The sequence below is a fragment of the Eleutherodactylus coqui genome, chromosome 9 (genome assembly GCF_035609145.1).
Source record: "Eleutherodactylus coqui strain aEleCoq1 chromosome 9, aEleCoq1.hap1, whole genome shotgun sequence".
Classification (NCBI taxonomy): domain Eukaryota; kingdom Metazoa; phylum Chordata; class Amphibia; order Anura; family Eleutherodactylidae; genus Eleutherodactylus; species Eleutherodactylus coqui.
Window position 1 is genome coordinate 111,197,864 of NC_089845.1, and position 17,261 is coordinate 111,215,124.

Consider the following 17,261-nt stretch of genomic DNA (forward strand, 5'->3'; position numbering starts at 1 on the left):
CCATATATAATTACAATTTGCACAAAGGGTTGTAACTAGAGATGAGAGAGTATACTCACTAAGGCTAACTACTCGAGTGAGTAGTGCCTTAGCCAAATATCTTCCCGCTCGTCTGTAAAGATTCGGGGGCCGGCGGGGGGCGGGGAGCGGCGGGGGAGAGTGGGGAGGAACGGAGGGGAGATCTCTCTCTCCCTCTCTCCCGCCCCCCTCCACCCTGCTCACCGCCACAACTCACCTGTCACCGGCGCCAGCAGTCACATCTTTACAGACGAGTGGGAGGATACTTGGCTAAGGCACTGCTCGCTCGAGTAGTTAGCCTTAGCGAGTATACTCGCTCATCTCTAGTTGTAACTGTTGGATTAGTGAAGATTATTGGAACTGCGAGTAGAGTTGCTGTACATCAAGTGACTTTCTACTAAATCTTACTCAATCCTACATTATTGCGTTTCTATTACCTGAGGTCATTGACTGATTCTCATTGAGAAGAGCGCCAGAACTGCCGTCATTCCTAATTTCTGTATATATGAAAATAACAGAGCGCTTTAGATTGAAGTCCGTATGCAAGCTTTTCACAAAATATTTTGTACCTTCACATTATTTCAGATCTAAACTAAAAGTTATCAAGAAGGACAATTAAGGTACAAAAAATAGTCATCATTAACAGGAAAATCCTTCAGTTACGAGTCGACTGGTTCAGAATAATTGGAAATTCATCAGCTGTCATACAGAACACTAAGATTAGATTCAGTGAAACGACTGGGGCTGACATCTGACTGTGATAACTGGTTTTGTCATATTGTATCCCAGGGTCAGCTCCGGCTGGAGCAGCACCTCTGATACCTATCTTACTTACCCGACTTGTCACTTATCCTTTGTCAGGGGTAACTTCCTATTTGAAATCACACCATTATTTATGGTTTTCTGGCAATTTTCATAGTCATTTGTCAAGAGCGGTCATGTTCATTTCCGTCTCTCTCTATATATAGATACATATATACACATACATGCAATTTGTGATGTTATTTCAGTGGCGAGTGGGCTCCAGTCTACATTTTTATACGCTCCTGGCTATCAGTAGATGACACAGGGGAACAGACAGGATATGAAAACAGCGAGCATAAAAAGTACATCGGACATTGTTTAAAAAAATATAGACTTTTTTGAAAGAAAAAAAAGAAACAGAAAAAATTTCCTTTTCAGCATTAATTTTTCACATCGCTCTGACCTGTCACTTGTAGAGTCATGGACATCATTTTAGTTTTTTCTTTCCTCCACGGCTGGGCTATAAAGATGTATTTGTTCTTGATGAATGATCCTTCCTCCACCACGGCTTTCTCCAGCTGTAAATTAGTTTGCTTTTCTTTCTCTATGAGCAGCGCATGTATTACACCAATGTCAACAATTTCCAATTGAAATCCAAGTGTCTGATCGATAAAAACATGGGAACATGATGTTCATGAGGAGCACTCTGTAGTAGGACACTTAGCAGCCTTCTCTTTGATTACCAATCAATCTACTGCTGCTCTCATTAAGGCTGGATTTACATGGGAGATGGCGATATCAGTTGGGGAAAGTCTGACCGTCTTTCAAGCGATTTCCCTGCAATTGTGATGCATGTCGGATGCATATGTGCATTAAAAATGCGCGACACGCATCGGATTTATTTAGGTTTTTCAAATCGCAAGTGGCTCTAATAGTAAAATGCTAGAAGCACACTTTCCACTTGCATGCAAATCGCATGGCATGCGAATGTGATGCGTTTTTTCATGGATGACTAGACTGAGAGGTAAAGGATTTCTTTACCCTTTGCAATTCAATTTTGGATTCAGGGTTTCCTAGGGGGCTTTCTCTTTCTGCCATTATACAATGGCACCATCTGCTGGCTAGAGCCAGTACTGCAGTATGGGACATGCTGGAGAGGCCCCCGACAACAGAGCGGCCAGTAATATACAGAAGGAATACCTTGCTGGATGTCTTCCGACATTGAAGCTGTACAGCCTTCAATCAGAATGTCTTCAGACGTCAGACAGTGGATTGGTAAGAGTGAAATACCCTGAATGATCGTTTTATTAGAAACATTGTTCCTTTCCTGGTTGGAGATTCCATGTAGGAAAATTAGACAAGTGACCCCGGAGTATAAAATGAAGTGAGCAGATTTTAAATGGATCAGCTCCAGTGTGGATCCACACTTGGAATGGGAAAATTGAGTGAACTGAATGATTTCAAACGAGCCCGGTCATCGGTGGTAGACTAGCTATGGTCAATATTTTAAAAACTGACAACCTTATGGGGTTTTCTTGTGCAATGGTGTTGGGAATACAAAGAGTATGGTCTGATAGAGATAAAAAAGGGCAGCAATAGGAGATCCTGTGGTGCTTAGCATGGATGAGCTATAGTACTAGATGGCCAGTATGGTTGCCGCCTAAGGCCTACTTTGACACGCGCGTAAGAGGAGAGCACAAAATGTGCTTCTATTTCTATTTCTGTTGCACTATGCTGATGGGAGGTTCAGAATTTGGCAAAAGCTGCCTGGGCACGAAGGAGTCTGACTCCGCATGTGGGAGCCCGCAGCAAAACCGGCCGGTGTCCGCACGTTCCTGTATTTCTCTGTACCGCGGATGGTCTGGACAGCTCGCCGTCAGACATGCGCAGTACAGTTTTTTGAAATTAAATCCATGCTTTTCCTGTACCGTCACTAGGCGATGACGCAGGACATTGTGGAATGGCCCCGGGTCGGATGGCTTCCATTGACATCAATGGAAGCCGTCTGTGCGGAATCCGTGCAAAAATAGAGCATGCTGTAATTTTTCCTTCGCGAGCAGAAATCACAATTGATTTCCGCTCGTGTGCCGGAAGAAATGCTTTTCCATAGCATGTTACGAATGGTATTTGCTGCGGATCCATGGTGCAGATGCTGACTGCGGATTCCGCAATGGAAATCTGTTCATGTGCAGCCGGCCAAAAGCAGCAGGAATCAACGAACCTTTCCTGTCAAGTGTCAATAGTTGATACTGGTGGAGGCAGAGTAATGGTGTGGGGATGTTTTTTTCCGGCACACCCTGGGTCCTCTGATACCTATGGATGAACTGCATGGCAAACTGCTGTGATTCTGAAGGTTAAAGGAGGTCCAACAAGTTGGTAGGTTGAGGGCTTTAATAAAGTAGCAATTCAGAGTACTTTGCAGTTTTGATTGCATTATCATTAGAGATGAGCGAGCACGCTCGGATAAGTCAGTTACTCGAGCGAGCCTTGCTCTTCTTGAGTAACTGCATTCCTGTTCGAGCGTGCTCGGGGATGGGGGGCGGCGGGGGTGAGCGGCGGGGGGTAGCGGGGGGGGGGGGGGAGAGAGATCTCTCTCACTCTCTCCCCTGCTACCACCCGCCACCCCCCGAGCACGCTCGAACAAGAATACAGTTATTCGAGAAGAGCAAGGCTCGCTCGAGTAACAGACTTATTCGAGCGTGCTCGCTCATCTCTAATTATCATCTCAAATAGGATCAAAAGGAAGCAAATTAAGAGAGGAATTGTTGGGATATCTTTTTAAATTTGGTGCGACTTTTCTATGTACAATGTCCCTTTAAGGCATGCATACTCTTTTTAAATAAATTGCATAAAAGAGCCCAGAGGTTATGATGAACATTAATCATGCTGCACATTACAAGGACAACATAAGAACACTGGGAATACTTTCTAGAGACACGGCATGTATTCCCTCAAGGACTCTGCCGTAAAATGTTTCAGTCCTGATATGTGGATATACGCTTGAAGTCCTGAACATATTCTGCTATAACAAGATGGACCTGATGAATCTGTGTACATTGATCTACACTGAGATGATGATTGCAATGAAGTATAGATACACTGGTACTTATTTACTATTCAAAATAGGACAGTTTTCTGGTGCAAATTGCACTAGAAGACTGTCTTACACATTTATAATATATTTTTAGACACTCTCAGACAGTTTTTTCAACTTGTTGGAAAGGGGCGTGGCCTAAATTGTGCCAACAGTTACACCAAATTGCACCAAAACTTTAGAGCAGTCTTTTGGTGTAAACTGAGCCAACTAATAGGTATTCTACAGTGATAAATCTGGTGCATTTTAAGACTGTCTTGTCTGCCCTGTCTAACTTTTTAGACAGTATTAGTAACTAAGCCCCATTAAATGGATCAAAGTACTCTGAGAGCTATTCCACGATGTTTCACTAACATGATTTCATTTAAGACATCTGTTATACTTTTGATTATTTATCTTGACTATAAAAATCCGATTTAAGATGACTTGAAGGACTAAAAGCCTCTTAATGATTAGAGGAGAAACAAACACTTTTAGCATTCAGAGAAATAATGAGAAGCAATAAACTAGAAAAGCAAAGATCAAGTTTTGCTAATATTTCCCTTTGAGGCTGCAGTTGCTATGGTACCATCATCACTAGGTGTATTGTATCTAAATATAGGGTGGAATCAAAGATAAAATCGCATCGAGCGAGCACGAGAAAGATTCAAGTGTCAATGAAGAATGAGGCAAAGACAAACAATGCATTTTCCATGTGCTTCAGATTTTCTTCAATGTATCAACAGTATATTACATACATTAATCTAGCACACGTGTGCCGGGTGGGAGATTGGCAGATGTAGAGTTTTGCTCTGGAAATGTGTGTGTTTAACCCTTTCAAGACTAGAAATTTTTTATTATGTCACTGTCATTTTTTCGGCCCCACCTTTCAAGAGCCATATTGTGTGGCTTAATATGATCCCGACAATACTAAATGTAGATTTTTGTTGTTTTACTGATATATATAGCAACATAAATAAGACTAATGTCCATTAAGTTCAGCCTATTACCCTCCCAATGTTGATCCAAGAAAAGGAATTTTTAAAAGGATTTTTAAAATTGTATTTTGTCGCCATTTTAGAGACCCATTTTCCTGATGATGGCGCTTTGAGGGCTTGCCTTTTGGGGAGGCTAGCTTCTAGTTTTTATTGGTATGATTTTAGGGTACACACCAGTTTTTGATCACTTTCTGTTCACATTTTTTTAGGAGATGGGGTGTCCAAAACCCCTGCAATTCTAGAATTGAGCAGTGTTCACTGTGTGGGATAAATAGTGATTAGAGTTGAGCGAACATACTCTGCCGAGCTTGATGCTCATTCGAGTATTAGCATACTCGATGGTGCTCGTTTTTCGAACGAGCATCAAATCGTGTTTGACCCCGCCCCCGTTTTTGGCCCCTCCCCGCCGTGACGCAGTGCGCGTCATTGGCAAACTTTTTGTCGGGCAGGAAGGGGGGAGGGGGGGAGAGAGAGAGAGAGAGAGAGAGAGAGAGAGGAACTTGGAAAAAAAAAAGCTTGGCACCCGGCGTCCCACATACAAAAATGCTTGAGTCTCCCATTGTAGTCAATGGGGTTCGTTACTCGAGTAGAGCCCTCGAATTTTACGAAAAGCTCGACTCGAATAACGTAGACCAGAGCATTTGGGTGCTCGCTCATCTCTAATAGTGATACATATTATAGTTTGGACTTTTAGGAACACAGCAATACCAATTATGTTTTTTATTGTTTATATTTTTATGGGAAAAGACTAGGTTAAAGATTTCATATTTTTAATTGTTACATTTTCTTGAACATTTGTATACTCATAGGGACCTTAGACTTGCTATCACTTATACCATATGCTGCAATAATTTAGTATTTCAGTATACAGTACTTTTCAATGCTGCCTATTAAGCACTGCTACAAACAAGACTTAATAGATATGAATGCGTAGCTGCTCTGAGAGCCTTTACTACACCAATCCATCAGTATCCTGTAATCGGATTGCAACGGTCCGATAGGGGGCTGGAGAGCCACCTCTCCAGCTAAGTGTTTGTTTAGATGCTCCAGTGAGGATTGACCAATGAGGTGCAATAAGATAGGCATCCACCAGCTGCTGTTGAGCCTATGTCATATGACCATTGAGAACGTAATATGTATATATGTAAAGTTGTCATAAAAGGTTAAGACATGTTTCTCAACTTAAGTCCCCCAACAGGTCATGTTTTCAGGATTTCCTTGGTATTGCACAGGTGATATATTGTCAGTATCTCAGAAAATGCCATAGGTGTACTTGAAGACTTGAGTTGAGAAACATTCGTTTGGTAAAACCTTTTTCAAATATTCTGTTAGGGAATTCTGAGTTAATAGGGGTGATCATCGCTTAATTGGAATTTAGAGTGGCCAATAAGGCCATCTCTCTCTGGAGGACCTGACAAAATATGCACATTGACAGACCATTTATTTTAATACACCACGTAGTTCATAATTTTCCCCATGGTGGTACTGCAGAAGAACTCAACGCCCCCTGGGATTGCTCATAGATTACAGCAGGTCACTAGGGAACTCAATAGTGGGTCATCCTGTGATCAGTTTATTTTTGGCGAACCCTTCTAAAAAAAAACCACGAGATTATAAAAGCTGTAGGGTACATATTGCTATTACATCTATACAACTCCAAGGTACGGACATAATCTATATAGATCTATATAGCATCTCATGGGACCTTCATGATCAAGTTTGTGAGCCTCCGAATATGGTATTGTAAACAGCTGTAATCTGAGCTAGCTCTGATCATGGTTGTTCAACCTCTCAAATGTCACGTCAATTCAGATTTCAGCATTTAAACTAGTAGATAGAGGAAGGCTTCCCCATTTCCCCATTGGTTTCCCTATGATGCAATTGCAGAGTACCGATGATTGCCATGGCCATCCGGGCCTAGTGGTGTATTAATGTCTATTAAGCTCTTTATCTTCTTTCCTTCCTAAAACTGCCAAATAGTTTTATCTACTCAATACTAAACTAATAACAATATGCCTATGAATGAGACTGACCAAAGAAACAATTAACCGAATCACATTTATCATGCAAGTGGGAAAGGTGGAGGGATTCGGACCTTGGAAAGTACTAGAGTTATTATAGCAAGATACGGCATATCTTTAGCTTCTAGCAAGCACCATCAATTTATAACAATCAAGTACCACTGATAGTCCGATGAAGAATGTATAAGAGGATACCCTGACAGGTTGGCTTTTTTCTCCAAGCAAGATGACATTGCCAAGTTGGCAGAATCAATGAAAATTGCTTAAGCATCATGATGTGCGTTAAACCCATATTATTTACTTTAGAGAGCAAAATTACTAATTAACATCATCCGGCATTCTACAGCGTGGCTGATTACAGAAGATCAGCATTTTCTATTCCCGAAGTCCTTGGCTCAAGATATTGCAGCTGTTTATTTCTATTTTGGTGTGCAGAGAACAAAATAATAAGTTCTGATAAACTAAATCTAAGCTGCACAACACAGATTATCATTTCAGACCTTATCGGCACCTTTCACACATGCACCTACGACCCATCTAAAATGTGGCTGCATCTGCTGCTGCAAGTTTGTGCTCCGTAGTCCGCAAAGCATATATACAGATTTTGGCCTTAACCCCTTAAGTACATGGCCTATTTTGGGCTTAAAGGGGTTGTCCCGCGGCAGCAAGTGGGTCTATACACTTCTGTATGGCCATATTAATGCACTTTGTAATATACATTGTGCATTAATTATGAGCCATACAGAAGTTATAAAAAGTTTTATACTTACCTGCTCCGTTGCTGGCGTCCTCGTCTCCATGGTGCCGACTAATTTTCGCCCTCCGATGGCCAAATTAGCCGCGCTTGCGCAGTCCGGGTCTTCTGCAGTCTTCTATGGGGCCGCTCGTGCAGAATGCCGACTCCGTGTAGCTCCGCCCCGTCACGTGCCGATTCCAGCCAATCAGGAGGCTGGAATCGGCAATGGACCGCACAGAAGAGCTGCAGTCCACGGAAGAAGAGGATTCCGGCGGCCATCTTCACAGGTAAGTATAGAAGTCACCGGAGCGCGGGGATTAAGGTAAGCGCTCCGGTAAGCTTTCTGTACGTCCCTGCATCGGGGTTGTCTCGCGCCGAACGGGGGGGGGGTTGAAAAAAAACAAAACCCGTTTCGGCGCGGGACAACCCCTTTAAGGACGCAACGATTTTTGGCGGATTTTCTTCTCCATTTATCAAAAGCCATAACTTTTTTATTTTTCCATCGACGCAGCCGTATAAGGGCTTGTTTTTTGCGTGGTGAACTGCAGTTTTTATCGGTGCCACTTTTGAGTACATAGACTATATTGTAAAGCTTTTATGTTTTTTTTATGATAGCAGGGAGAGAAAACGCATCAATTCTGCCATAGATTTTTTTTTCTACAGTATTAGGCCTCAGTCACACGGGCGTTTTTTCACGCGATTTGCGGATCGCATGACGGATGCGCATCCGCAAATCGCGTGACCGGGGCCGAAAAATCGCCCAAAAAATCTGCTCCTAGCCGCGTTTCATTAGAAACGGGCCGGAGCAGTGCAGCGCTGTCCAGCGCATTGAATTCAATGGAGCCGGCAATACAGCCGGCTCCATTGAAAGCAATGGGCTGCGGGCGATCTCAGGATGAATTTTCGGGAAGGGCTTAAAAATATAAGCCCTTCCCTGAAATTCATCCAGAAATGTGTAAAAATGTGGTCCCTGCGCGGAGCCAATCAGAGGCAGCACTCACTCACCCATTCATGAATTCATGAATGGGTGTGAGTGAGAGCTGCCTCTGATTGGTGAGGGCTGTGACCAATCAGAGGCAGCCCATTCAGCAGGCGGGGATTTTAAATCCCCGTCTGCTGAATACTACTCAGAGCAGTTCAGGTGAACTGCCGGCCGGCCGCGGCTGAACTCCGTCTGCCGGGACAAGGTGTATATTTTTTTTACTTTTTACACATTTCTGGATGAATTTCAGGGAAGGGCTTATATTTTTAAGCCCTTCCCGAAAATTCATCGTGCGATCGCCGGCAGCCCATTGCTTTCAATGGAGCCGGCTATATTGCCGGCTCCATTGAATTCAATGGGCAAACATCGTTCTTCTCTGTCACAGCTGTTACAGCTGTGGCAGAAGAGAATGATTTGTCTACTATATGTTCTCAATGGAGTCGGCACTGCTGCCGCCGGCCCCATTGAGCGCATATAGAGAAGAGAGCAGGAATCGCAGATCGCAGATAGGTGCGATCTGCAATTTCTGTTCTATAATTTATCGGACGAGCACATAAAAAGCGCTTATGTGTCCGATACCATGGCAAAGCAATGGTTTTATAAAATCGCACATCGCATGCGCAGATCGCACGGAAAATCGCCTGTGTGACCGAGGCCTAAATCATGCAGCAATGACACAATCCATTTTTTCTGCGGCCGGTACGGTTACAACGATACCAAAATTCTTACATTGTCTTTAGATTTTTCTACTTTTCTGCAATAAAAACCCTTTTTTGGATTTTTTTTTTTTTCTAATCGCTGCATTCAAAGTCCTGTAACTTTTTAATTTTTTTTTGTACAGAGCTTTATGAGGGCTTATTTTTTGAGAGATGAGCTGTAGTTTTTATTGGTACCATTTTCAGGTACACACAGCTTTTTTGATCACTTTTATTGCGTTTTTAGGGAGGCAAAATGCTAAAAATTAGCATTTTGCCTCAGTTTTTTAGCGTTTTTTTTACGCTTTTTCCCGTGCACAGTCATGTTATGCTAATATGAGAAAAAGGATAAGAAAAGGATTTTACTTTTTTACATTTTTTTATTCATTTTTAAAAATCTTTTTTTAAACACAATTTGTGTCCCCCTGGGGGACTTACAACACTGCCCTGATGATCGCTGTGATCAGGCATGTGAACCCTTCCCATGCCACGATCTACATAGATCGCGGCAGGGAAAGGGTTAACAGTGGGGGTCGGGCGCATCTCCGATGCACCCTTGCTGTTGCAGCGGGTGACCGTCTCCCGCTGCGGGATAGCGCGAGATCATATGTGATCTCGCGCTTTCCCTATGACGTAAGGGTCATTTTGCGGGAAGTACCCCGCTACCCTTACATCATGGGGAGGGAAGGGGTTAAACACATGGACGTGTTTTTGTCCCATTATGCGGCTGTGATAATCACGGCTGCATAATGGGACAAAACAAAACCGTTGATTTCAATGTTTGAACAGCCCAAGAAGGAAAAAAAAAAGGCGTTCATGTGCAAGTACACTCCATAGCAGAGAGCGTAGTTGCGCATACGGCCGTCTGAAACCGTACTTTGGTGCAGATTTTTTTCTGCGTCTTTAGTTGCATCTTGCAGAAATATTCTGCATGTGTGATAGGTCCCATACACAGAACAAGTCCAATATACACTTTTTAGGGTACTTTCACATGGGCCAATAGTCACCTCAATAATCACTCAAATGAGCAATTATGGGTGATTGTCAGTCTGTGTAAACATGGCACCTGGCAGGGCACTGGGCGAGAAGTCACTCAGTAGTTGTTGGTCATTCCTTTCCAGCTCAGTGAAACAGAAGGACTAGTGAGCGACTTCTTGTTTAGTATAAACAGGCAGTCGTTCATCTTTGAACGACTGCCTGTTTGCAGTGAATGGAGGTGAGCACCCGGAAGAGATCTCCGGTCCATTCTGTCTTCATTCACTGAACAGCTACTCCCCCCTTGTAAAAGTGCAATAACGATAGTTGTCCCAACCTTAGGGTTCATGTCATACTTGGAAATTCATGAGATATAGTACAAATAGGTCTACTAAAATATGTCTTGTTTTTGAAGCTCCGCGTCTCAGCTGTCAGCTAGCAGTTTTGGTAATTATACGAGTTGTCGGTTTTTATCAGGCATGGTGTGGCTTATTTATTAGTACTGTCTAAGCAGGGGGTCTCACACGAACGGCCTTGAATTGGGGATTCCGCGATCGTCATCTGCGCGGAAGATCTGTGATAAAACGCGGGTATCGAAAGGCATGTATTTTTGAATACTCCTTCATACCTGTGGGTACGAATTCCGTATTCTGCGTGCGGAAGAAAAATCTGCGTGCATGGCCTCCATTGAGAGAGAGATCGCCTAAGCTATTCATTTCTGGTGCCGTTTCCCCGTCTGCAATCTTTTTTGCGCTTGGATGATACGCTGTGTGTTTGCGTACATCCGCGTGTAAACTAGCTTGCATAAGTGATCTTCCACGAGCATTTGCAATAGCTTTTCGCGATGGATCACAGGTATTCTGCTGTGGATATCCAAATGTGGAATCTGACCCCTTCATGTGAGTCTGGCCTAAAAGTTAGACAGTACAAATTTAGACTAGACGGTCTTAAAATGTGCCAGATTGCTCACTGAATGATACATTTGAGTATTTATACTGTCTAGTCTAAGTTTTGACCACCTGTTAGTTGACTTAGTTTATGCCACAAATTGCACCAAAATTTTAGCGCAATTTGTCACAATTTGTGGTGCAATATAGGCTATGCCGTTTTTGCCAGACAAGTCAGAAGAACTGTCTAAAAGTGTCTGAAAATATCTGGCAAACATGCGAGCCTGTAAGCCAGTTTTCTGGTGTAATTTGCACCAGAAAACTGTCGTATTGTGAATAGTAAATAAGCCCCGGTGTCATTACAGAAAATTATTTAACCCTTTCCAATCCAATTTGTATCCTGGTTTTCCTAGGGGGCTTACTCTTTTTGTGCTGTTATACAATGGCGCTATCTGCTGGCTAAAGCCAGTACTGCATGAGGTGACACGTTAGATAGGCTCCGACAGCAGAGAGGCTGGCAATATGCAGTAAGAGAACCCCGACGGACGTCTTCCAATATTGGAGCTGTACAGCCTTAAATCATAATGTCTTCAGAGGTCAGACAGTGGATTGGAAAGGGTTAACTTGCTTATTTAATATTAAACATTTAGGTTATATCATCTGCTGTGTCCCCTTCTCTTATGCCATCAGGCACATGTAAGCTGTGGTCACCCCATTCACTATGCTCTTTTTATGGGAATTTCCTCTGATTAAAAAACCATACCTTAGAAGACAATGCCTTCTGGTTACATGTAACCTTCCTTCTTCCAGTGGTGCCCATGGTTCCAGTCAAGGTAATAAACAAATTTGTGTCTTTAATTGGCTTTGGAGCTTGACTGATACTGATAGAAATGTGATAGGGTTTTACTGTAGAAAATGGAAAAAATGGTGTAAATATAAAGTTTTATAATTATTGAAGTTCTGCTGCCATAGCAAGAAATAAACCCTGTTTATGGGTTCATGTCATATGTACAGCATATGCTACTTCATTACATTTTACTAAGACCTGCTAGCATCACCAAGCTTCTAATGAATACGGCAACGTCATACATTGACCAAGGCTGATGGGATTATGCGATGTGATATGTATCTTGAACCTGGAAAGCTAGAAACTATTTTGTACGTATTCTAAGGATATATTAGTTGCAAGTGTAATACAAACCTGTTAGTAAATGTCCAGAGGGTTTCAAAACTGGTAGTTCAGCTACTAAGTTATTTTCTTTACTGCCCAAGGTCTGAAGGAATGGAAATTCCATAATGCTCCCACTTTGTACATGCTGCAGCTGCACCTAAGAAAGGAGATAAGATATTAAGAACACTGTGGAGACTATTGGACAATACAAATGCTCTCAACAATGGTGCTTGAATTTTATATACATGATACACTGATGTTAAACACTTACAACATTGTCCTCTTCCAGATGCCCCATAATTGCACATTTACACGCTGAATGGTTTCTAAACCACTCTAAGGGCTTAGTCACATGGGCACATCGGCACCCATGTTACTGCAGGAAGAAGACGGCCGCACTTCAGGACGGACGTCTCTCTGCAGCGACGGGAGAAAGAACATGTGACCGGATTCATTGAGGGTCATGTGTTCTTCCTTCAGCGCTGCGGGGAGTCATCCGTCCTGAAGTGGGGCCGTCTTCTTCCTGCAGTAAGTTCTCAGTCACACAGGCGCATCGGTGCCCGTGTACGGACGCCGATGCGCCCGTGTGACTAAGCCCTAAGGAAGCTGAGTAAACTGATAAGACATACCTTGTGAATTGATATTGCATTTATTAAAGTCTTCATCCCTATCACCCATGTGAAAGATAACCACCACCCCAATTATAATAACTGAGGATGCATGTTTTAGCAGAAAAACATTGTCCAAATTGTTGTCGTTAACTGTTTAGTTGTTGACAACCCTCGGTGACCCTAAAGGACGAACTCCCTCCGTGTTTTCCGGTTTTGCACTGCTTCTTTCAGTTGTGTGATATCCATGCCAGTATCAGCTTTGACAGTATCTGCCATCGTGTTCTTTGGCGGCTGGCTCTTTTTTTGCCACTGATCTGTCTAAGCATCATAGATTTTTCTAGCGACTCTGCTCGCATTACATGGCCAAAATCCATGAGCCTGAGTCCGGTCATCTTGTCCTCCAGTGATATATCAGGTCTTATATGATTCAGGACTTCTCTGTTTGTTACTCTCGCTATCCAGGGAATACGCACCAGCTTTCACCAGCACCACAGCTTGAACACATCAATCCTCCTTCTATCAGCTTCCCCCAGAGTCCAGCTTTCACATCCATACATGGCTATGGGGAAAAACAGTGTCAGAAAGCCCAACCTCCATCCAGGGACCCTCACATATGTGTTCCTATTTAGTTTCTGGTGTCCAAGTTCCTTTCTTCATGTCTAATCTTGATCCTGTCCTGTCATACCTTTTGGAGTTGACGGAAAGAGCCAATTGCTGTACTCTTTCACTCCCATACATATTGATTGGGTTGGCAGGGTGTGGGCTTGACCAGCTTGACTCCTCCTCACTATGTTCATACAGTGGGCTATGTGTGCTGCTGGGATCTGTAGTTCTAAGCTTCCTAGCACAACAGCCCTCAGAGGGTTAATTGATTGAGCTGGCTGGCTGTGGTACTTTCTGCTAGCCAATCTCCTGGGTCTGTGCTCACATATAAACCCAGCTCCTGTCAGTCTCTGGCTGGTTCCAGAGTGAGCAGTCATGAATCCTTGTCTGAAGCTGGTCTTGTACTGTTTGGATGGATCTGCCGTGTTCCCACTCAGACCTATGTTTGTAAGTAGGTCTGTGTCTCTCTGCTTCCCTAAAGACGGCTTGGACAACTGTAGTCTTAGTCTGCAGTACATGCAGCCCCTTTTGCTTCCCCCTTTACAGGTGCGGCCTTCAAACGTCTTGTGTCTTACTCTGTATGTCAGCTTGTGTAGCTGACTGTCTGCTCTGTGTGTCAGTTGGTGTAACTTGACACAGTTCCCTGTGTCAGCTTGTGTAGCTGACTGTCTATTCCCCCTGGTATGAGGACACATAGACCTGCTGTGAGGTTCATCTGTGTTATTTGTGTCTTGCTGGTTCATGTCTGTTTGTTCGTTTAAATTCTGTCAGTTTTATGTAAGTTTGCTGTGTGACCAGCAATCTGTGTCCTGTCCTGTTGCAGCGTTCTGTGTGAACTCTGTCCAGTTCTGCTGGACTCCTGGTTAGTGTAGGGACTAGCGGTATAACCAGGAGCCGTGAAGTTTGGCCTGCTAACTTCCACGTTTTGTACAAAAATGTCAACCAACACCTGGTATTTACATTCAGCTTATCATCTGTTACTAGTGTTTGCATTGTGGCTGCTGTATGCTGTGTATCCTGTTGTTCTGCCCCTGTCATGTGGCATGTGTATGTCTCCTGTTCTGTGGTGTGACTCCTAGGATCAGCTAGGGCCCAGTTCCGAAGACCGCTAGGCCACCCTCTTATTGGGGCGATGTCCCCGCTTAGGTAGGGCCACTGTCATCCCCCCTTGTAGCACAAGGTCAGTTGCCTAAACCCAAGTGCAACCTGTGTGCTTGCATTCCTTTCCAGTCCCTCTTTGGGCACAATCGTGTGGGCCCCCGTGCTTTGTTTGCCCACACGATTGTATCACAGTGAGGTGGAATAACCGGCTAGGGACCAATGTTCTGGTAATCTCTGAGGGTCCCAGCAGTGGGGCCGCTAGTAACCAAGCATTTATTACCTATTTTGTGGATAGGTAAAAAATGTCCATTATGGGAAAACCCCTTTAAATATTTTAAATAAAGTAAGCAAAATATATAGACAGCAAAATGCACATGTGTTATAGGAGCAAGCAGGACTAAATACCATTTGAGACTGATATCGCAGACAATACTTAGTCCAACTCTTCATGTACAATAAGCACATAAAGATACATCTTATAGGTGATTAGCATTATGAGAATTTCTGACTATTAGAAGTTTGGAAGTGGACCCCAACTGACTATGTGCAACATGGAAGGGGAGAGTAGCCATATGGTGAGCTGCAATGTATGTTATATGTTTACAGACCTACCAGAGGAAAAGCCAAACTTCACCTACCAGAAATACAAGCTTGTGTCTCCATTAGAGGAAAAGGTGCAAAGTCTTAAGGAGAGAATAACTACATTGAAAATCATTAAGGGAGATGAGGATTTCCTTGACATAGCAGAACTAACTTTTCAGAATGTTGAAGGAAAACACATTTTTTGTGTACCTACAGAAGTAGAGGAATGGAAGTATGTGACCCAAAGAAGCAGGAGGATCAGGAGTCAGCCAGTACCCATGCCGTTAAGGAATCGGTACCAGACTCTCATACAGGAGAACAACAAAGAGGCACATCAAGAAATGACTTTGCCCACAAAGAACTGTGTAGTAAGCACTCAGAATCCTCCTGGATGGAGAAAAAGAAGTGCTGTTGTGAAGAAGAAAAAAAGAAAAGTGCTGGCTGCAGACATGGCATACCCTCGCAAGTGTTGTGCTGTCTTCGAGGTGCACAAATCAAAGGTGTGTCTGATAGGCTATCAAGACCCTTCAGTCCTACAGAATACTACCCATTCCTACTAATACATGTAGGAACAAATAAAACTGCAAAAAAAGTCCCTTGCAACTATCTGCAGAGTCTTTGAGGACCTTGGAAAGAAGGTGAATGAACTAGAAGCACAGGTGGTCTTCTCATCCTTCTTCACAGTGGAAAGCCATAGAATAAGGAGATGGAATAGGATTCTAGAAGTAAATAATAATTGGCTATGTCGGTGGTGCCGTCAGCAAGGCTTTGGATTTCTAGACCATGGAGTAAATTACCTATATGATAGACTCCTTGCTAGAGATGGGTTGCACCTTTACAAAGACAGGTAAGCATATATTTGGAAGGCACCATGCCATGAGTACATCAGGAGAGCTTTAAACTAGAACAATATAGCAAGTGACAGGAAAAACCAGGTAAAACTATTCTACTAATAAATACAATTGAAAAATTTGTTATTAGAAGTGGAAAGAAAAAGCAAAGACAAAAAATTCAAAAGGAAAGTAAAGGAGCAAGAGACACCGATCACAAACTAACATGTTTCTATACAAATGCACATAGCATGGGAAACAAACAAGGAATATTGGAGCTCCTAACACAGGAAGAGAAATATGATGTCATGATATACATAATTGGAATGCAAGACTGGAAGGGATACAAATTATTTTTAAGAAACAGACCTAATAAAAGGGGAGGAGGTATTGCATTGTATGTTAGGAAAGCATTCATCTCCCCAGAGATTCCGGCTTCAGAGAATGGTAGTTCTGTAGAAACTGTTTGGGTAAGAATACAAGGAGAGAACAACAAAAAGTATACCATTTTAGGCATTTACTGTAGGCCACCTGGACAAGCAGAAGATATGGACGAACTCTTTCTACATCAGCTGGCCAATTCTTAAAACATACAATATAGTGACCATGGGAGATTTTAATGACCTAGAAATTTATTAGGAATTGCTCTCAGGTAAAAGTAATGGGTCCAACAAATTCGTATTCGCTCTTACTGACAACTTTATCTTTCTAAAGGTAGAAGAAAAAGCAAGGGGATCTGCTATCTTGGACCTTATTCTTGCCAAAAAGAAGTTAATGGGTGAGGAAGTAAGGGTGACTGGGACCTTAGAAGGTAGTGACCATGCTATTATTCAATTTTGGATAACAAGGGGGCAAAAATGTCCAAGAAGGATGAGAAGTTTTGCAAAATGAGATTCTCAAAGTACAATTATTAACAATCCCGAAAAGAATGAAGAATTGGGACCATTTAAAGAGAACAGAATGGATTAACACAGAACTTAAATACATGCTAAAAATGAAGAAAAATGTGTTTATCAAATGGAAAGAGGGCAATATCTAAAAAAAATATAATGCAATGTGCAGAAACTGTAGGGCAAGTAATAGAAAAGTCAAAGCTCATAAAGAATTGAGGCTTGCTAGAGAAGCCGAAATCAATTAAAATGGATTTGGGGGATATGTCAAAAGTAAAAGAAACATTAAAGATGCTATTGGATGCTTACAAGATGAAAATGGGGAATTGCTTAAAAATAATGTT

At 42.6% G+C, this 17,261-nt stretch overlaps 1 protein-coding gene across 1 annotated transcript in view; it reads right to left on the reverse strand.

The window, feature by feature from the left end:
- LOC136578685 (lipoxygenase homology domain-containing protein 1-like) overlaps positions 1–17,261 on the reverse strand; it is a 119,726-nt gene that overhangs the window by 64,571 nt on the left and 37,894 nt on the right. The window contains exons 6-9 of the mRNA XM_066578874.1: positions 12,331–12,457; positions 11,893–12,035; positions 1,226–1,424; positions 456–515 (exon numbers count right to left, since the gene is read on the reverse strand). Coding sequence (XP_066434971.1) covers positions 456–515; positions 1,226–1,424; positions 11,893–12,035; positions 12,331–12,457 — 529 coding nt within the window. The remainder of the gene's footprint in view (positions 1–455; positions 516–1,225; positions 1,425–11,892; positions 12,036–12,330; positions 12,458–17,261) is intronic.